Source organism: Sminthopsis crassicaudata, chromosome 1, assembly GCF_048593235.1.
Source record: "Sminthopsis crassicaudata isolate SCR6 chromosome 1, ASM4859323v1, whole genome shotgun sequence".
NCBI classification, from domain to species: Eukaryota; Metazoa; Chordata; class Mammalia; order Dasyuromorphia; family Dasyuridae; genus Sminthopsis; species Sminthopsis crassicaudata.
In genome coordinates this window covers 515,682,702-515,705,680 of record NC_133617.1, presented here as the reverse complement: position 1 = coordinate 515,705,680, position 22,979 = coordinate 515,682,702, and the positions used below count along the sequence as shown (strand labels likewise).

At 36.0% G+C, this 22,979-nt stretch overlaps 1 protein-coding gene across 7 annotated transcripts in view; it reads left to right on the top strand.

The window, feature by feature from the left end:
• The window catches only part of FANCC (FA complementation group C), a 181,274-nt gene extending 167,038 nt beyond the window's left edge, over window positions 1–14,236 (top strand). For 5 of the 7 annotated variants that reach the window (XM_074281683.1, XM_074281676.1, XM_074281678.1 and 2 more), the window contains 2 exons: window positions 936–1,118; window positions 12,915–14,236. In XM_074281683.1, coding sequence (XP_074137784.1) covers window positions 936–1,118; window positions 12,915–13,076 — 345 coding nt within the window. In that variant the 3' untranslated portion in view covers window positions 13,077–14,236. Of the gene's footprint in view, window positions 1–935; window positions 1,119–8,177; window positions 8,248–12,383; window positions 12,441–12,914 lie in introns of those variants that run through there. The other 2 variants (XM_074281680.1, XM_074281679.1) reach the window with 2 other exon arrangements.
• Window positions 14,237–22,979: the final 8,743 nt, after the last annotated feature.

The following is a 22,979-nucleotide window of genomic DNA, read 5'->3' as shown; positions in this document are numbered from 1 at the left end:
CAGAAGAGGAGGACTTCATACTTTCTCACGGTCTTGTGTGGTGTCAGAAGGACTTCAGACAACACCCCTAGTGTATTGGTGTTTGTGACAGTCCTCTGTGAGGGAGATCTGTCTTTCCAACAATGACAACAACAACAACAAAAATTGACTCTTCCAAACTACATAAAATCAGTCATGGGAATTCTTAGCCCAGGATGGAGTATTCTTTAGAACACTGCTTGAAGATAGTTCTCCCAGGATCCCTGTGGCATTTCAAAATCATGTCTTTAAATTTGCATCTTGTTTTCCATTCACAGTTTGATCTGCTTTTTTTTGTTGCAAGCATAAATCCCAGCATGAAATGTGTATTTCTTTTTCTCTTAGAATAACTGCTTGTAATCTTGCAGTGGTTTCCCATTATTATGCTGACTTTTGAAGCCTTTTTTGTCCTGTAAAAGATGTGTGTATTTAACTTTCAAAACACATGTATTAACTATTCCAAAGTACAAACTAAACCTGCACAGTTATCAGCATGTTTGATCAAAGAAGGAGGTCAGATCGCACGGGGCTTTAATTGACTTGTAGCTGTGATCCTGAAGTGAGTCCTCTGTTCTTTTTCCCACAGTGTAAAATTCTCACTGCATTCTGCTAAGACTTTCTTGGTTTCCTTTCATTACAAAAAAAAGATCAAATCTTGGCATGATGCCCCGACTGCTTGTGTAAGCCCAAGAAGTCAAGAAATGTCTATTCTGCCACTTTAGGCTTGTGGGGGAGAAGTCATGTGTAAGCTCCGACATGCCTTGCCTCTTCCTCCCATCCTCCTCATACTTAATGCTTTGGGTTTAAAGTGAGGGGTTCCTTAAACCACTTTGGTTGCATAGTGCTGAACAAATCCTAGATTTGAGCTTGCTTGCTTTGCATTCTCTAATCTGTCACTCTTTGATTGCTCCTACCAGGTAGATGCAGCAGAAGCACACGGGCACATCATGAAACTCTTTGGCAAAACTCCCCTCTCAGTGAAGGATCTGCAGACTGTGGCAGACACAAGACACCCTCGTATTCAACGGTTAATCAGGCACCTCCTTTTAAATTTCCTGCTGTTGTCTCCTGACGGACATAAGATTGCCCAAGAATTCATTGTAAGTGTCTTTTTTTTTTTTTTTTTTTTTACTTCTAGTCTGTAGTTGCCAACCCAGGGAACAGCTCCACAGTTTTAGAGTTGGAAGGGCCCTCAGGAACCAAACAAAAAGGCCATGGTCTATCCTATGGCAAGAGTGGCACCAAACTAAAGGAAACTAGACTGTCTAAGTATCCTTCTTGAAGAAAAAGAGCTTCTGAGAGGATATTTAGACACAAAGCATTCATTGCTCTATGGGCCCAACTCTTTATTATCACAAAGAAATAATATATGAATTCTGGACTATGGCTTAAAGAACCAGGCAAATTAAAACAGATTTCATAGTGCCTTCTGATTAAAGGGTGATTGCAAAGAGCCATAGAGATTGCTCTGTTCTAGGGAGATAAACATTTAGGGAGTTATTTTTCTAGGGTCCATGACAATATCAGAAAAATCCATTCTAAAACTAAAACTCTATTTTTTCTACCCTTATGTCTCAATTTTGGCATCACCTTCAAGAATTCCAGGCCTTGGGAACTGAGTATGGATCACAACATAACGTTCTTAACTCTTTTTGTTGCTGTTAGCTTGCATTTTGTTTTCTTACTCATTTTCTTTCCTTTTTGATCTGATTTTTCTTGTGCAACAAGATAATTGTATAAATATTTAACATATATTTTAACATGTATAACATATATTGTATTGCTTGCCATCTAGGGAGGGGGTGGGGGGGAAAGAGGAAAATTTGGAACATAAGACTTTGTAAGAATCAATGTTGAAAAATTATCCATGCATGTGTTTTGAAAACAAAAAGCTTTAATTAAAAAAACAAAAAAAGAGTTCCAGGCCTATGTGTCTAGAGAAAGGCCTTGCAATATAAACTTGCAGAAAACTCGAGAAAAACCCATTTTTTTGCTTCTCTCTTCCTATGTAGTATATCAGCCTTATGAGGGCCTGGCTTCTGCTAATTTGGGTTTCTGGAGCTCTTTTAATTTCTTTATGTATGTGGTATGCCTCATTTGCTTCCAGAATAATTTCAGAATAATAATTCCAGAATAATAAGGCAGGAAAACTCTTTTGGCTTAGAACTCAAAAATATATTTAAAAAAATAAAATGAGGCAGCTCCCAAATATCTCACTTAGCTATCTCTGAGTCACAACAGTTGCTTGAGTTTGATGCCAGGGTAAGGTGTGGGACTCTATACTCATATGTAATTTTCACTGTTTCAAAAGAAAGTGCTGATCATGCTTCTGGCATCAGTGGAAGAAAGTGGGAGCACAGTGGGGCAGCCATTAGCTAAGGGAGTATAAACTTTATTTTGGGAAAAGGCAGACTAGGAAGAAGAAAATTAGAGGCAACAGGACATGATGCTCTAATGAGGGTTTTATAACATTATGTAACTCTTGAAAAAAAATTATAAAATCCTAAGAATAACATTCTTTTCACAACAGATAGTGTTGCTGACTAACTTGATTAGGGTATGTCTCGTTTCCAGTTGTCATCCAAAGCTATTTCAAAGTTGGATCAAATCAGTTTCTTTCAGTGTGGACAGTTTTTATGTGCAGTCATCTCTTCTTGAGATCTAGGATCATATTTCTCAAATGCCTCCTAGATATCCCCTCCTTTGTGCCCCATTTACACCTCATCTCAATTTGTCAAAAATATTTATCTTTCCACATAAATCCATCCTTGCTCCTGTTGTTTTTCTCCTCAGTCTTGTCTCCACACAATTTGAGTTTGAGTATGGCAGAAGTTTGCTGGCTGACTTCCCTATATCCATTCTTTTTCTAATCCATCCCCTACATAATGTCAGGTACATACATGAACGCACTCGTATGGCCATGATCATAAAGCTTTTACTAGCTCCTTATTGCTTCTAGGATGAAATATAAACTCCTCCATGGGGCATTTCCAGCTCTCCACAAAGTGGCTTTTTGGGGGCGGGGTGCAGGAGAGAGCACCAGGCTTGGCATCAGGAAGGTCTCAGATTAAATCTGACCTCAAACAAATCACTGTACTTCATTTGCCTCAGTTTTCTTATCTGCAAAATGAGCTGGAGAAGGAAATGGCAGACCATGTCAGTATTTTTGACAAAAATACTTCATACAGGGTCATGAAAAGTTGGATATGACTGAAAAAAATGACTGCTCATGCACTGACTTCAACAGATTTTTTTTTATTTCCCTCCAAGGCTCAACATATTTTTACACCTGATGTATATATACTATGTTCCAAACAAACTGGCCTATATACTCTGTCCCTTTTACAAACCTCTGTCACCTGCCTCCTGGAATCCTGGCCCCCTTCAAGGCATACCTTCTCTTACCAACTCTAGTGCTATCTATTACATGAGGCCTTTTCTGAGCTTCCTGATTATTCCCTGCTTTTGCCCTCTCCATCCCCCACACCACACCATGATTGCTCTACATTTCATTCATTTGTTCATTTATTTATTTATTCATGTGTAGAATTTTTCCCATCCACATAAAATGAAGTATAATCTCTTGAGGACAGAGAATGTTTCATTTTTATTTAAATAATAAGTCTTTTTGAAAGTTGGGAGAAAGCAAGATTTTTTTTTTTTTTTAAACATTTATGGTGTACAAAGTTCTACACCATGGCCTTTCAATTAACTTACAAGTGATTTTAAAACTTACTATATGAAACATCCAAGTGTGAACAGGAATAGCTAAGCTGTATATTAAATAAAAGGTAAAGAAAAACCTGTTCAATAAAATGATAAAAGGGAATATGTGGCCAAAGGTAAAAGCCAAGAGAACATGAGATAGCTTGAAGGAATTGTGAGAGAGGAAGGCATTCATCTTATCTTGTGCCAGATGGGTGGGTTCTGTATACTCTTTTAATTAATGTTATTTCATATTGCCATGACCTTAAGAAGTCAAAAGATAGAAGTAGGAGCCCACATTTCTACCACTTTGAGCATCAGGAACACTGGATCTGATTGGTCTTTGTTACCTCTTACTTTTGAAGGCCAAATTCATTCACTTCTAATTGTGAGATAAGAGTGTCTAATAGAATCAGTAGATAGAGGGTTCCAAACCCCAAACCAAGATAATTTAGCACATTCTCCATAGTTTAGTGGTCCCTCTACAATTTTTGCAATATTCCAGATAACCAAGATCTTCTCCCTACCCTGCAAATCCAACCAAGTTCATATTTATAATCCCTAATTAATTAGAAGACAGTGTATATCTTTCTAACCTCCTTCCAAACTATATATTACATTTTTCATCTTTCTATAGCGATCTTCACTATTATGAATTACATAAAGTAACATTTAAAATTGAGTATCACAGAACCTTGGAGGTTTGCAGAGAAAGGCCTTCTTTTCAGCAATCCATGTTGCTTCTTAGCAATACACACATTTAGTGATGAGTGAATGGCTGCTGTTTTTCTTTTCATTTTTTTTTCTTTTTCTCTTTTCTCATAAAGAGAATCCTTTCAGGATTTTTTTTTTTTTTTTTTTTTTTTTTTTTGGGTAAATCAACAATGAAGCCTATTAGAAGGCTTTGTCAGCATTTTCATTGTTTGCTTCTCTGACTTCCATTTCCACGCATGTCGGCATCTTTTAGAAGCAACCCTAGCCTTGCAAGAACTTGCCTGCAGGCCTTGTTACTTATGTAGAAAATATCAGCACAAGGCATTTCCTCCTCTCTGCTCTCTTTTGCCCCTTTCATTCCTCCAGGGAAACACACATCCTCTACTGTACTCCCAATCTCTGCCACCCATGGGAATGGGAGAATAGACCCACATTGTGACCTCAGTTTTCCTGAGGGTCACGGATAACTTGGGAGGTTTTATTAGTCCCTGAATTAGGCAGTATTCCATTGATCATGTCCTGCTGTGGATGACACAGTATGGGAGAAAGGGACAGAAAAAGAACACATAAGAAATATACCAAAACCCTGCTTTAGTTATGTCTACTGCATTTCTCTTTAATAATTGGATGCAGGACTGGGGATCTACTTTATTGAAGTGTCCACAGCAAAACTCAACCTCGTATGCAAGTTTTTATCAATTGTTAGATTGTAAAGGAAGAGTCCTACATTTAAATTATATTCTGAAGTTTGCTACTTTCAACAAGCAGCTCATTTCCCATAGAAAACTATGGCTATAAATTAATGCTCCTAAACTAACCCTGAGACTGATGGAAAGCAGTAACTCAGTGGAAAATCCTAATGTGTCTTCATTAAATTTAATAAATCAGATCAGTTGGAAAGAATATATTCACTGAAGATAGTAGGGAAGTTCATTAAATGATAAAAAGCCAATATTTCCCTTCATGCCTTGGCTTCTGAAACTAACAAAACAAATATGCATCTTTAGCAGCTGGGTGCCATCTGGCCATCTTGTTGCTCATCATAGTAGAATATATGTACCTTCTGGATGCCATGCCTACAGATGTTCTGAAAACCAACTTTATCCTTATCAGCATTTGAAATTAAGCTTTGTAACAATGGCTGAATTGACATATCAGAGGCAGCCTGAGTAATACAACTAAATATAATTGACAAAGGAATTTCTAGCTAAATATTTCTGAAGTCCTTATGACCATTTTCTTGTGACAGTTGTATAAGATCATCAGACCTTCTTTTCTAAGGGCTTCCCATTCCAAGTAGCAGGTGGTTACCAACTGGCTTGTTTTATAAAGAGGCTAGATTTATTATTAATGTTTGTGTCAGCCAGAGGTAGGGCATTCTAAGATTGGTGAAGCAAGAACTTCATGTTAGAGGTTTTCTTACTATGATTTAAATGGATCATTCTGACAAGACTGAGTACTACTCCAATCCATTCCAGCTCTAGTTTCTGGTTTAATTAGACATGCAAAATTGGGGGATATGAAAGGAAAGTGCTTTATACACTGGATATGAGAGAGATGATTTGTGTGATAGGACTGGCAAGCAGGAGATCAAATACCTCCTTCTGGAACAGCCAGAGGCTGATTTTGGATCTATTTTGTCCTAAGAACATTCAGTTCCTTCCTAAATTAGATCCCTGAAAAGTCAATCATCTGAGTCTTCCCTTTAAGCAGGAATCAGAATTATACCTCTACAGGATTCTCTGATCATTTCAGTGAATAACGTCCTCTCTATGGCTCCTTTGTATCCCCTATACACTCTAAAATTCAATAAACCCTAAACAACTTGGCTCTGTTTTTCTTCTCTTTTGTACACACTGCCAGCTCTCTCAACATCTTTCATAGTGTTTCACAAATTCAATTAACACAGGATCATTTTATTCTTGCCTTAATCTTTTTGGGTACATTTTTACTTTGTCCCTCATTGCCCTATCTTCATTCCCATCCATCCTTTCCATGGCCCTGACTTTTCACTCTCCTCTCACACCTTCTTTTCACTTCTTGGCTCTCTGGCTACTTTTGCCACAAACCTCTCTATTGGTCTTTCTGTCTCTGAATCCATTTTGTTGCTTTTTTTCTGTTCTATCATTTCTGTCTTTTGATAAGTGCTGGGGATGCAAGGAAGAACAGAAGATAGTTTTTACTCTCAAGTTGCCAATAGTCTAATGAGGAAGTTAATGGGCAACAAATGTATATCAAAAAGCTCTGTGTGGGATGAATAAGAAATCAGGGAGGCACTAGACTTATGGATGATCAAGAAAAGTTCCTAGAGAAAGGATAATCCAGAAGTGAAGATACCTGGTATTTGAGAACATACCAGGCATATGGGTACAACCAGTGAAAATTGCAAGATGGGGGTGGGGGTATACTGTTTGAAGAACAGCACAGAAGCCAGTATCAGTGGATTGCAGAGTATAATGAAGGACAAGGGAAAATCAGAAGGGATCAGATTATAAAAGGCCATACTGCCAAATGAAGTATTTTATATTTGATCCTGAAGATAATATAGAGTCACTGGAGCTTACTGCGTGGAGGATGGACTGGAGTCAAGGAGACTTGAGGAAGAGAGACCCCAGCAGGCTTTGGCCGTCTTCCAGATGTGAAGTGAGCATTTTGCACTGGCTGAGGACAGAATGGAGAGACCTTGGTGATTGAGTTTGAGTGTGAAAGAGAGTGAGGAATCAAAAATGGCACTAGGTTAGGAGCCTGGTGAATGGGAGTATGATGATGTCCTTGACAGTAACAGGGAAGTTAGGAAGAAGAGGAGGTGTGGGGGAATAATATAATGAGGTCTATGTGATATCCAGTTCAGGCTGTCTAATAAGCCATTAGAAATTTGAAACTAGAGGTCAGCAGAGAGGTTAGAACTAGATAAGAAGATCTAAAAATGATTAGCATATAAATAATTGAATCCTTGGACGCTGATGAGAATCCAAATAAAAGAGCAGAGGGCCCAAGGCTGAACGCTATGGGACACTCACAATCAGTGAGTAAGTGATCCAGGTGAAGATTCAGCAAAGGGGACTGAAGAGGAACAGATACTTAGGGAGAAAAAGAATCTTTGATATCTGACTTGTCATATCATCACTTATTTACAGCTGTTCTTGAAAGTGATTTTGCATTTGTTTTTAAGATTTTTGAGTTCTAGATTCTCTCCCTTATCCCTACCCACAATTAAGAAACCACATATTAAATTATGCAAAACATTTCCATAAAAAATCAAATTGTGAAAGAAAATATAGATCTCCCACACTAATGAAAATAAAAACCCTCAAGAAAAATTAAATTAAAAATAAAGAGAGAAAGAATGCTTTGATCTATATTCAGACTTAATCAATTCCTTCTCTGAGTATGGATAGGATTTTTCATCATAAGTCCTCCAGAGTAAGTATAGATGATTGTACCACTGACAATAACAAAGTCATTTACAGCTGGTCATCCCAGAACATTACTATTATTCTGTATATAGTATATTTCTGAAATTGATCTTCCATTGTCAAATTCCATGATCCTTTTTTTTTTAAAATAGTTTTTATTTACCAGATATATGCATGAGTAATTTTACAACATTGACAATTGCCAAACCTTTTGTTCTAATTTTTCCTCTCCTTCCCCCCCCCCCCAGATGGTAGGTTGACCAATACATGTTAAATATGTTAAAGTATAAATTAAATACAATATATGTATACATGTCCAAACAGTTGTTTTGCTGCACAAGAAGAATTGGACTTTGAAACGGTGTACAATTAGCCTGTGAAGGAAATCCAAAATGTAAGTGGACAAAAATCAAGGGATTGGGAATTCTATGTAGTGGTTCATAGTCATCTCCCAGAGTTCTTTCGCTGAGTGTAGCTGGTTCAGTTCATTACTGTTCTATTGGAACTGATTTGGTTCATCTCATTGTTGAAGAGGGCCACGTCCATCAGAACTGATCATCATATAGTATTGTTGTTGAAGGATATAATGATCTCCTGGTCCTGCTCATTTCACTCAGCATCAGTTCATGTAGGTTTCTCTAGGCTTTTCTGACATCATCCTGCTGGTTATTTCTTACAGAACAATAATGTTCCATAATATTCATATACCACAATTTATTCAGCCATTCTCCAATCGATGGGCATCCATTCAATTTCCATTTTCCAGCCACTACAAAGAGGGCTGCCACAAACATTTTTGCACATACAGGTCCCTTTTCCTTCTTTCCCTTTATCTCTTTGGGATATAAGCCCAGTAGTAACACTGCTGGGTCAAAGGGTATGCACAGTTTGATAACTTTTTGAGCATAGTTACAAATCATTCTCCAGAATGGCTGGATGTATTCACAGTTCCACCCACAATGTCCATGATCCTTTTTTCAATCCTCAGGCTGATTTTGGATTTATTTCATCCTAAGAACATTCAGTATTTTGACCTCTGCAGCAATTGACATTACTCTTGTATAGTCTTTCCTCTAGTTTTTCATATTACTACTCATATCTGGTTCTTGTACTTGTCTGATTCTTGGTCCTTTTCTGGATCATTATCCAAGTCTTTGCCTGGACTCTTCTTTTCTCTATATATGTTCTCATTTACTGACTTCATTAGTTCCCAGGGGTTCAGTTATCATCTCTGTGTAGATAACTTCCCAGTCGTGCATTTCCAATTCTAGAAGAGCTCATGTCCACATCACCAACTAATTGCCTGTTAAGACATTTGAATTGGATATTCTATAGACATCTTAACATTCAAAATGTCCAAAACATTTCATAAACCCACTTCTTGTCCACTCATGGCAATTAGAGTTGAAGGTAGCATCATCCTTCCAATTACTTAGGTTCACTATCTTCCTATAGTTATTTACATAGTCATTCAGCTGCCAAAAGATGGCATTTTTATTTTTATAATATTTTTTAGTTTAAGACCTTTATCACTTCTTACCTGGACTCCTTCACTGGATTCTATTTAGTTTCCCAGCCTCAAGTACTTCCCTACTCCATATCATCCTCCACAAAAGTGATTTTCCTAACTTGCAGTATGGATAAGAGCATATTACGTTCTTTATCCTCATTCCATATAATAACTACCTGTTACCTTTTGGATCAAATATAAACTCCTCTATCTGACATTTAAAGTCTCACCACCTGGACCCTCTCTGTAGTTCTGGTCTCTCCAGTTTTTCCCCTCCACACATTCCATGGTCCAGCCATATTGAGCCATTTTCTGTTTCTCTCATCTTCCTGCTTTCATTTTGTTAGTCTATCATGCTTAGAATGCTCTCATCATTACCCTGGTTTCCATAAAAACTTAGCTCAGAGACCACCTTTATATGATCTCTTCTTGATCCTCTCAGCTCCTCCCTGGTATTCATTCTGTATGGATCCTGCATAGAATGAGATATTTCCATGCTCTCTTAGAATATAAATTCCTCATGAGGAGGAACTGTTTTCACTTTTGTTTTTGTCTCATTACTTAATATAGTCCTTGGCATGTAGTATGTACTTAATAAATATTTTCTGATTGATAAAACTGAATGTAGTTCCTAAATAATAATTAAAATACAGTTTCTTTCATGTCTTTAAGAAAATCAAGACTTTCATTATCATAATGAATCACCATACCTGTGAGCAATAAATGAAAAAGTTACTTTTTTAAAATCATGCTGAACTTCTACCATTTAGCAAATGAGTTAAGGCTTTCAGAGTATTCTTCTGGTGATACATTGTAAGTACCCAAGGACAAAGACTATATCTTAACTGCTTTGTACAGTATCCTGTGTCTTTGAAATCCTTTCCTCCTTTTTGTTATTGATGCCTTTTGTTTTTACATTCATTTCCATATATATATATACTTTTTCCTCCCTTTCTTAGTAAGCTTTTCCCTGTAATAAAAGAAAAAAAAAAAAGTTTAGCAAAACTATCCATCATTTCTGCCACATCTGTGTAATATTGCATATGTAATTTTGCAATTCCCCATCTTTTTTTTTTCCCCTCCCTCCTGAGGCTGGGGTTAAGTGACTTGCCCAGGTCACACAGCTAGGAAGTGTTAAGTGTCTGAGACCAGATTTGAACTAGGGTCCTCCTGAATTCAAGGCTGGTGCTCTATCCACTGCGCCACCTAGCTGCCCCTCCCTTGTCTTTTCAACAAAAGGAAGTACATTTTATCAATTCTTTGTTGTGACCAAGTTTAGTCATTTTAGTCATTATTATTATGCACTGCTAAGTTTCATAGTTATTGTGTGTGCTGTTTTCTTTGGTCTTTTTAAATTTGGTTAACTGTTGCCTAATTACATTTAAAATTTTTTATTTTCAGTTCCAAATTCTTGCCTCCCCTCCATGGAGCTTTTCCTTTACTCTCTTCTGGAAAAAGCAAGCAATATAATATTCTTACTTTGATATCATGTAAAAAATACATTTCTACATTAGCCATGTCCTCCCTGCCCCCCCCCCCAAAAAAAAAGACAAGAAATATAAGGAAAAGAATAAACTGTTGCTATCTGCAATAGTTGTTATTCAATTTTCTTTTGGGAGGGATATAGCATTTTTCATCATGAGTTCTTTTGGATTGTGATAGATCATTTTATTGATCAGAATTAGTAAATCTTTCATAGGTGACTGTAATTATCATATTGCTGTTAACAGTATACATTGTTCTCTTGACTCTTTTGCTTCACTTTGCATCAGTTTCTGTAAGTCTTCTTAGGCTTTTCTGAAACTGTCTTCAACATTTTTTTACAGCATAATAGTACCATCACATTCATATCCCATAACTGTTCAGCCTCTCTTTGATTGATGAATACCTTTCTCAGTTTCCATTTCTTTGCCACAACAGAAATGGCAGCTGTTTTCTTGATTTACTTACTTCACTTTATATTAGTTCATATAAGTCTTCTCATGTTTTTCTGAATTCTAGATAGTCAGTGGCAGCGATAGGATTGAAACCAAATCCTATTTATACATTTAAAATGAATGAGCTTCAGTTTCCTCATCTGCCAAATAAGGGAATTAGTTAATATCTTTAAAGACCTCTCTTATTCAGCTATCTGTGATCCTCTGGCCTTAATGAAGTAAAATGAGTACCAAGATACAATCTTTAGACTCCTCTTTCCCAAAAGGAGGCCCTTCTAACACTGGTTTAAAAAGTAGGCCAGATCTGGAGGGTTTGAGTAGATTAGTCAAAAGATAATCCCACTTCTGAGTGCAAAATAGCTCAAGTCAAATACTTTGTTTATGGTGAGTCCATAGCCCAGCTTTTCCAGGACAAAATTGTAATGAAGGTGATATTTACAGTGTTCTCCACTGTACCTTTCTGCTCCCTCTTCTCTTCTTTCAATGTGGATTCCAGTCATCCTCTTGGTCAGATCTATGCCCATTTCTGTAACAATGGGCTTTCATAAACAATATTCCAAAGCAGAAAAAAAAAAAAAAGAAACCACATGCTCTGATTCCAGGTCCCATTATTATATTTACTGTACCATGCTCTCGGTATATACCTTTTGAACATATGTGAATTCACACACCCCAATTTCAAGCTTGCAATCCCTGTTCTCTCCTACTTTGCCAAGTAAACATAGTAACAGCAGTAGCTATTCAAGTCTTTCCCACCATCTGTACTTCTGCTACTATTGCTGCCCCTGGAGTTGAAGGGCCAGAGGGGGAGGAAGAGGAAGCCCTGAGACCCAGAGTTGTGATGAAGAGGATGTACAAATCAGGCTTTTTCAAACCTAGGACTCCTATTATATTCCTCTATCTGGAAATCATGTACTCCCCTTAATCCCCCCCACAGTTGAGTTTTTATTTCCTTTCTTTGTCTTTTTGTGTTTTTCCCTCTACTAATTGGCCTAGGAAAATGCTTTCAGGCATAAACAGAACTAGTTAGTCCTCTGGGCTCTATTACATAGAATAAACATTCCTGTGTTTTTTGTTCCCCAGATGGTTAGCGTGTTAGAAATCTTGGACATGTCCTAAGACATGACCACAGGTGAGTCATTAGCCTAAAAATATATTTAAGGTTGCTTGGAAATAGGAAGAATTTTCCCTTCTACTTTCAATATTTCCCTCTTTTTGTAATGTTTGAACTTTAAAGCAAGGCAACCACACATTCATCTGGTTTTACCATTGCTAACAATCCAAGTGCTTACAACAGAAATTCCATTAAATGTTTTTCTCTTAGAATGTTCCTAATTTGTATATAGCCTTTTGTGAGCCCAAAACATTTCAGAGCTAAAGCTTTCTGTGGAAGAGAGTGATCATTAGGAAATGACTTAGTTAACTTTGTCATCTTCCTGGGAGAACAGACATTCCCCATTTTAAAAACAAAATAAAGGAAAAGGATCTTTTGTATGGGATTAATAAAATATATTATTGTTTTTCATTTATAAAGGAATGCATTAATTAGGTAAACAGTTGCTCCTTTATCTAGGAAATATTTTAAGTTGACTCTCTATTTTACTTCAATTCTAGATAACTCAGACTGATGAAATAGTCAATGAGTTTTTGAATCTCATTGCCCGTACTACATACAGATGGAATCATCTTGGTGTTGAAACCCAAAGACCAGGAAAATTGGCAAAAGACCTCCTTCAAGAACTACGGTGTTATACAATGAAAAGTGAATTCTTGTAATAATTCATCATTATTGCCATCATTTTTGGTTTGAAAATGTTTCCTCCATGTTTTTAGAACTAGTAAAAGGAGTTTAGCTTCATAACTCATAGTCATGAGTCTTGAAAAACAATCAGTCAACAAGTATTTATGAAGTGTCTACTGTGTGCCACGCAGTGTGGATACTGTGTGTGTGTGTGTGTAATATGAAAAGAATAAATAAAAATCGACACAAAGCAATTAAAGATAAAGTGGTTTGGGAGGGAGGACAGTAGCTGTTAGATCAGGAAAAGCTTCGTGTAGAAGGTGGTCCTTGAACTATGTCTCACAGGGAAATAGGACTCAACAAAACAGGTAAAGCAGGACAGTCTGGGCCCATCTGACTGGAACAGAGGTCCAGTGGGGCCAGAAAGATAGGTTTGGCCAACTTGTAGATCTTTAAAAGATAAAGAGAAGAGTTTACAATTTTTGAACTAAATTTTCTTTTTTTTTGCTATGAGAAGTGAGGGATATCAAATGTAAGAGATGTGAAAGTATCAATAACTAACAAGGTTTGGCAATTGGTTAGCTATGTGGGGTTGGGTGAAAAGTCTAGGATAATGCCAAGATTAAGAACTTGGGGAGGTTTTGAGGAAACATAACTCAGTTTTGTACATGTCTCTGGGATAGCCTATTACGGGACTGAAGTTCAAGAAGGTCTGAGACTGGATGGAGAGAACATGGATGAGTCATCTGCAGATAGGTGAGATTGGAGCTATAAAAGGAAAGATTAGAGAGAGAGAAGTAGAGCTCCGAGGACAAACTGAGAGAATTCCCTTAGATGAGAGGCTTAATAAAGATAATTAGCCAAAGGAAAATAAGGAATGGTCAGGCAGGTAAGAGGAGAGAGCATCCAATATGACACAAGGGTCAGTTGTGTCAAATATAGCAGATAAATTGAGAAAGATAAGAGGGGGGGAGGGAAATCAAACTTGGCAATTAAAAGGTTTTTTTTTTTTAACTTTTTTTAATAGTTTTTATTTACCAGATATATGCATGGGTGATTTTACATTTTTGTTCTAATTTTTCCTCTCTTTCCTCCCTCCTCCGCTCCCCCTCCCCCGCCAGATGGCAGGTTGACCAATACATGTTAAATATGTTAAAGTATAAATTAAATACAATATACAATACACACACACACACGTCCAGTTGTTTTGTTGTACAAAAAGAATCGGAATTTGAAATAGTGTACAATTAGCCTGTGAAGGAAATCCAAATTGCAGGTGGACAAAAACAGAGGGATTGGGAATTCTATGTAGTGGTTCATAGTCATCTCCCAGAGTTCTTTCACTGGGTGTAGCTGGTTCAGTTCATTACTGCTCTGCGGGAACTGATTTGGTTCATCTCATTGTTGAAGAGGGCCATGTCCATCAGAATTGATCATGGTATAGTATTGTTGTTGAAGTATATAATGATCTCCTGGTCCTGCTCATTTCACTCAGCATCAGTTCATATGAGTCTTTCCAGGCTTAAAAGGTTTTTATAAAAAAAGTGCCTAAAAATAGGAAAAGAAGGTTCTATCATATTCTATGATTCAAATATAATCTTGATACCTAAACTAAGGAGAATCAAAACAAAAATTGACTGAGGCATATTCATTCGATCAATCCATAAACCTTTATTAATAAATTACTGTATGTTAGACACTGTGCTAAGATACAAAAAGAGGCAAAAGATGGTCTTCACTTCCAAGGAGCTCACACAATTTTAAATATTAGCAAAGAGATTATAGCAACATATAAAGATTACATGCTATAACCAGTTTGAATTTCTACCAAGAATGTAAGGTTGAAAACCTATTGACATAATAGAACTGTGATTATATTAATATAGATATATATGTATATAAAAGCCTTTTTACAAAATATAATACCCTATTCCCATTTTAAAAAAACATTAAAAATTAGGAGTAAATTTACCTTTCTTTAATGTGATAATATCTATCTAAAACTAAGAGCCAGCATCAAATATAATGGGAATAAGTTCTTTTCCAAATTAGGAGTAAATGCAAGGATGTCTACTATCATTATTAGCTCTTGATACAGTTCAAAAATGCTAGCTTCAGCAATAAGACAACAAAAAGAAATCTAAAAGTATAGGTAAAATGGAAACAAATCTATCACTTTTTGCAGTTAATGTGATGATTTACATAAAGAACTCTGGAAAGCAAACTAAAAATTGACACAATAACTTCAGCAAAACTAAAGGATTTAAAACTTATCCACTTAAAGCATTAGGATTTCTGAATGATATCAATAAAACCCAAAAAAGAAAGTCCATTTAAAATAGCTATGGAAAACACAAAATACTTGAGTATAACTGACAAGAAATTATGTAAATACAAGTGTATATCTGCCAAAATATATGTGGAAACTATATGAATACAATATATATGAACTAATATGAATACAAAATAAGGTTTATGAGAATTCAGACTTTAAAAATTTAAGAAAAATTAATTGCTCATAGGTTGTTAAGGACCATGCCTAAGTGAAGGGGCAGGTCAATTCTCCAAGAGCCTCCACTGCTGTGAATCATAACACTTGAGAGTTGCAAAGCAGCCTTTACTGATGCTTGTGGATTGGGAATGAAATAAATTGGAGGCAGAGGAAAGAGGAGAGAGGTCAGAGAATACAATTGCCTCTCGAACTCCTCATATTATCATCCACTCACATGAAGAAATCCATTCTACAGGTCTGAGTTAGACCTCCAGCAGCCACTGGCAGGTGGCTCCATATCACAACAATAGGTAAGCTAAACCAACATAATAAAAAATGATAATAGCTACCCAAGTTTTTTTTTTAAACTTATTTAGTGCCATACTATCAAAAGGAGATTACAGAACTAGAAAAACAATAATAAAATTGATCTAGTGGAGCAAGATGTTAATCTCAAGGGAAATGAGGAGGAAAAGTGAAAAGGAAACAAGCCTACCAATACTATATCAATGATGACCACAAAGCAATAATGAACAATACATTTGCTATCAGTAAAAAATAGGCTGATCAGTTAAATAAATTGGATATACAACATAATAGAAGCAGATGCAACTAGTATACCAGTTTTTATTAAACCCAAATTTTCTAGCTACTGTTCTAAGAATTTATTTGACAAATTCTTCTGGGAAAACTGCAAAGCAGTCTGATAGAAATTACATATAAGTTAAACTTCACAGTGCATAACAAGATAAACTAAGTGGTTTATCTTGCCACTTAAAGGATAACATTAGAAATAAATCAGAAGATCAAGAAAGAAATTTCCTTTCAGATCTATGGATAAGGAAACAGTTCATAATCAAACAGAATGAATAACAGAACAAAAATAGATGATTTTTAATTACACAATATTAAAAGGCCTTTTATAAACAAATTCATTGCAACTAAAATTAGTCAATAAAAGGTCTCTGCCATCAGAGAACTTACTAATTGGGAAAGCTAATACCCATTCCTGGAGCATGATGAAAAAGTCCTAGGGAATTTCAAAAGCAGTGTAGTTACTGAGAAATGGGAAGAAAAAGTGTTCTGAGCCTCTTCTTTAAATAGTGGCCTTAGAACCCCTGGCCTTGCCCTCCACTTGTAGAGAAAAGGGAGGTTCAATCTTGCAATATAATGAGATTTCCCATTAATGAATTTTCTCCAGACAAGGAAAACATGATAGAGATCTCCAAAGAAGACCCAAAGCAGAGTGCCTTATAGGGAATGTGGAGAGAACTAAAAGGAAAGGAGTGTGCTGGAATCAGCTTATACCAGCTTGGAAAACCAGTTATTAAAATTTGAGTGTAAACTTTTATACCTTGCAGATTGGTAAATGTTATAAATTAAAATTGACATATTGTTGTGTTGATTATCTCTACATGTAAGTGATAGAAAAAAATCTTAATATAGATTTGGGCTTACTTTTCTCTCCCCCTCATCCCTCAGGGAACCATTTTTTAAAAAAAATTATCAGCACAACCCTAGAAGTCCATAAATAGAGGGAGAAAAAATAAAGCAATTTTCTTTGGTAAATAAATTTCACCAAATTTTAAATCTCATTTCCAAAATATATAAAGAACTTATTCAAATTTCTAGGAATATAAAAAAAAAAAAAAATCAGAGCAGCTAGGTGGTATAGTGGATAGAGCACCAGCCCTGAAATCAGGAGGACCCGAGTTCAAATTTGGCCTCAGATATTAATTCTTCCTAGTTGTGTGACCTTAGTCAAGTCACTTACCCCCAACTGTCTCACCCCCCCCAAAAAAATTCCCATTTGATAAAAGGTTGAAAAATAGCAACAGGCAGTTTTCTAAGACAGAAATTCAGACTATCAATAATGATAATGCTAATAATGAGAAAAATGCAAGTTTAAACAACTCCAAAATTCCACTTCATTAGATTGTCAAAGTGAAGGAAGGAAGGAAAGAAAAGAAGGAGGGAAGGGAGTAGGAAGGGAAAGAAGGAAGGAAGGACAGGACCAAATGTTTTAGAAACTGCAAGCAGAAATCTATAGAAATTAACAACAGGATCAGATCCTGGGTAGGTCAGGATTCAAAATTGCTAGGAATATGAACATCTTTAGCTGGCTTCATTACTTTTAAGAATATAGCTAGAATATCATAAAAATCATCAAGCCCAACAATTTTGTTTTGTAATAATAATCCATAAGAAGGTAAAGTACTGTCTACTAGTTTAGTATCAGAGTTAGGTCCAGAATCTAGGTCTCCCATTGGACTGAAGTCTGACATTCTTTTTTTTAATGGGAGATTTTTTTATATGGGATTTTTAGGAGTTTTTTTTAAAATCTATATTATGTCATTCAGCAGTTCTATTTTTTTCCTTTTGGAAAGATGTAAGAATAAATCTTTGACGCCCATATCCTCTTCTTATTCTGAAACTAGCTCACAACCCTTTCTTCCACTCTCACTTACATACGTTTCTCTAGGGAGTTTTGAAAAATGGAGGATTGCCTGCTCTGTTCATGTGAGTATCACAGTAACTGCCTATTGACCTCAGCAAATCCTGGGCTGGAATGAGTCTAATTGTATTGTAGCCAAATATCTCAAATACATTTTCAGAATAACCAATATGCTTTCTGATATAGCGGACCAGGAGCTTCTTGGCAAGTCGAGGAAGCATTCCTTCAGGTAAATAGTAAAATGTACGAGATAGTTAAGTTTCTACAAAGATCACTTTACCCGTGTCCCACTGATTACTTGTACTACATTGGTGTTTATTAGCATCTTTGTGTTTACAGCCTCCATTTTCTGAGAGATCTTACCTGATGAGGGAATCATGTTGATAGTAATATAAACATTTCAACAAGTGATAAATTGCATTTTCTGTTTAAGAAAGAGACCATGAAAAGATGTCAGTCCTGTATATTACATTTGAGGCAAAATCAAACAGAAGAGACTGCTGTCCCCATGTTACCCAGAGGGGGAGGAAAAACCCTGAAGAATTTGTCTAGTGGGAACAAATGTGAGGAATGTTCTTCCTCATAGAAATCAGGAATCTAAAATTATTTTGCCTTCCAAGGAAGAAAGGAAAATAGTTTTTCATTTAGCTTCACCCCTAGCCTCTCTGGTTGGTTCTATTAATAAAACTTTTCCTTTGACAGTATTTCACTGTTTATAGTTTTCTTTTTTAAAATCTATTTATTAATAATATTGATCACTTAGCTGTTGGACATACAAAAATCATAAAGATATTAAGGAGAAGGAAGGTCTAGAGCTTTCATTTGTGTGGATAAGGAAACTCCCTCCACCAGTTCAGGCCAGCATCATGTCTGCAACTTAGAGAGTTTGCTAAGTCACTTCAATTCCAGTTCTCTATTCTATATTACTCTGGACTGCCTTTCAAAGACATGATTATCTAAAAATAAACAAACAATACAAAGAACTGTTATAATGTGCTGTTCCACAAATTTGACTAAACTTTGAGTCAATAATCATATTATTTTGGATTGGATATATAATCCAAAACTCTCTAATCCAAGTTTAAGTGAATATTGTCCTTTGCCCTAGCATGCCAGTAGCTCCTATTGTATTTGAGTTTTAGGTTAAAAGACTAGTTTGACCATGAATGAGATTTTCATTCATTCTAATTCCCCCAGCATATAAAAGATTCTGCCTTCCTGAAAGACTTGAAAATTGCATGGGCTTTGCTCAAAAAATGGTCAAATGTGTGACATTCTGTTGGACCAGAACTCCTACTATATAATAAGGACCTTAAGACCTAAAAACATCAAGAAAGAAAGCAGGAGAGAAATGACTTTTTAGACTCGTTTTTGTTGGCCCCTAAAGGAAACTGTCTTTTCTTGACTGTTCCAAAATAGGGTTACTGTTCTGAGATAGTTTAAAGGAAAATAGTCCATAAACGCCATCTGTAACTTTAAAAGGAGACATCTGCACACACATTCCTTGAACTTTAGTCAGCATGGTAGTTATAAATCTTTGGTATTTTTATTGCTCATTCACACTGCTCATCTTATTTCTAGCTTCAGAAATCAAGTTTTCTCAAAAATGTTATTAGCTGCAATCAAATCTAGGTATATCAGAAAACAGAAAATGGGAGCTCATTGGTACAGAAGCTACAAGAAAGAGTATCCCCACACTGGAAAAGACTACAGACTCATGACCCAAATTTTCCCAAGTATAAATTTGAAAATTACAGGTATGAAAGATTTATGGGTCCATCCTCCATCTGAGATCATTATCCTTTTCCCTTTTCTATCTAGAAACCTGCTCTCTATATCCTAGTAGAAGAAAAGAAATCTAAAAATTTCATTACTTCTCTTTTCAATTTGTTGTACCTCAATGCCAAATCTAAGCCTTTTCAACTAATCAAAACAGTATATATTCTTTTCCCTTAAATTAGTATTTCTTTTAGATTTTTTATTTTGTTTTGTTTTGGGGTTTTTTGCATGGAAATCTCAGCTGCTATCAGATCTACCCTATCAGTGAATACTAATATAATATAAATTCCAACTTTTTTTCTTTTTCTTTTTTAACTCATAATCTCTTTATTGCTAAAACCAGTGATTTTTCTTCTCAGAACTTTCCAGTCTATCATTATCATCGGAAAACTTCTTAACCTTGCCTTCTCTCCCATTTTTCACTCAGTTTAGCTCTATCATTCACTCCCTCCATTCCCTACCTTTGATGCTCTCCCCACTGCTGCTCATCATATCCTCTGGGATCTTGCTTTACTGTGACATTTTAGAAAATTCATTTATTGATATATTTTGCTTTTGTGCAGGTCATTTTTCACTCTACTCCCCTAAATAGAGTTCTTTCTTGTGGCAAAGAAAAACTATCAAAATAAAATATCCTATGTAGAAATATCCTTTTCTGACAACATATTCAAGAACTTAGTAGTTTTCCTATCTCTGTGCCATGAGGGTGGAGGTATGTATCATTGACTCTTCAGTAGGACCTTCACATGATTTCTGTTACTTAGAGATTAACTTTTATTGATCTTTTAATTTATATAATTATATCTTTCCCATATGTTCTTCATCAAAAACTCTTGCATCCTTCATCTCTTTCTCTTACTGCTGGATGATTTCTTTCTCATACATCTTCAGGGGCTCCAAAATTTAAGTTTTTTAACCTAGCATTTAAAGCCCTCCACAAACCTGCCTTCCCATTCTTTTTTTTTCTTTTTTTTTATTATATATTTTTTTTATAATATTATCCCTTGTATTCCTTTTTCCAAATTATCCTCCCCCCTCTACTCCCTCCCCCCGATGACAGGCAATCCCATACATTTTACATGTGTTACAATATAACCTAGATACTATACATGTGTGTAAATCCCATTTTCTTGTTGCACAATAAGCATTAGATTCTGAAGGTACATGTAACCTGGGCAGACAGATATTAGTGCTAACAATTTACATTCACTTCCCAGTGTTTCTTTTCTGGGTGTAGCTACCTCTGATCATCATTGATCAACTGGAAGTGACCAACTTATTTTCTAAACTAAAAGGAAAATCTCACAACACTTCAAGCTTTTAAAGGTTAAAAATACCCGAGTTTGAGGATCCAGAGTACTTATAAGGCTCACAGAATTAGAGCTGGAAATAGTTTTAGATTCATTGTTTTGAAGAGAATCCTGAGAATCCAGAAAGACTTTTCCCATAATATAGTCAGTAACTAACAGAGCTGGGATCTCAATCCAGGCCTTCCCAAATCAATCCTCTCATAAGGTGAAATGAAATTACTTGCCCCAATCTCCCTCTACTTGCCATTTGCATGACCAGCTGGCCCACCTTTCTAACTTGTTTTTGGTTGTGCCCTATTGGTGGCACTCTCATATTAAACAGCTGCAGCCTCTGTTCCTTTGGCTCTATGTTTTTCCAAGAACAGTTTTGTCCACAGTTCCATCTTTCAACAATTCTGCTTTGTAGGCTTTTGCCTTCAAATCAGTAGACCCTCTTGCTTTGCTTCAGTGGTCCCACTATGAGAAAATATGCTGAAAGTCAAATTGAGTTTTCCCAGATTGTACTAACTGAGATTCCCTCAGTTCATTTTTCAAAGACCTTTATAGTTTTTCAAGCAACTACCCACAAATGAAATATTTTGTTGTTGTCATTGTTATAACATTTGTAAATTATCCTTTAGCTCAAGCTATCTTTCTTTGTAGTCTTTTTTTCCAGCTGGGTTATTCTGTATTTTCTCTTTTACTGTATCATTCCTCATCCTCACTAATCTCAAACAATCCAACTTGCATCATACAGTTAAAAGGCAATTCTGTGTTGAATAATATTTGTTAAACTTGGAGGAAGCTATGTCAGCATTTAGCCCAGGCCAGTAATGGGAATCTCAATTTTTGCAAGCCCTGTTAACAAGTGGTTTCCATCTTTTCTGTCTGATGAAGTGGATAAGAGCTCTGGTTCTGGAGTTTGGAGTGAGTTAGGAGTTCAAATGCAGCCTCAGATAGTTAACACGTTCTAGCTTAACCCCAAAATGCCTTCCCCCCAAAAAAAAACCCTACAAAAGTTTAAAAGTGGATCCTGTGATACTTTACATCAAATAATACAATCTTTCTCAGATGTCTTCCTAGTCTTTTAGCTGCTGTTTTATGCCCAATGCAAACCTCGACCATTTGTACAGGTCTATTATTGATCTGAACATTATGACCAAAAACTGAACCAAGAGATCTTATTTTAAAGGAAGTTGCCCAAGTCTCTTTAGTGGTTAAAACGACTAGTTCTGTATTTTCTGCCATCTTATTATTCCCAGATTATACTTTTCTCTTTCCTTTTTCCCTTTCACTCCTCCCCAGTATTTAATTTATGAGAACCACTTGCCTCAAGCAGCCCTCCCCCTTAGAGTCCCTCCCTCTTCTTTATAACTTTCCCCTAGTATTTCTGTATTCCCTTCTATTTAGCCTACCCCTTCCCTTTTCCCCTTTCCTCTCCCACTTTTCAATGAGGTGAGAGAAGTTTCTCTGTAAACCAAATATGTCTAATAGTTTCTCTTTGTGCCAAATCTGATGAGAGTAAGATTCACACAGTGTTCATCCCCCTCCAGCCTCTTTCTCTTAGATACAATAGGTTTTCTTTGCCTCTTGGTGAGATATAGTTTCCCTCTTTTTACTTCCACTTTTCCCTTTTTCTGGTATAATCTCCTTTCTGCCTCTATTCCTTTTTTATATTATAACAGTAAAATCAAATTATACATGTACTTTTTACCCATAACAGAAATAAAGTTCTCAAGAGTTCTTTTTACCTTTTTATGCACCCAAATCTCTTAGAACAAGATAGCACAATAAAAATAGAAGAATCTACAGGTCTTTTCCTAGGAAAAAAAACAAAAAAACAAAATGAAACTTCCTACACCAAAATCCAAAATTTTCAAGTCAAAGAAAAACTACTATAAACAGACAGAATTCATTCAAGTAC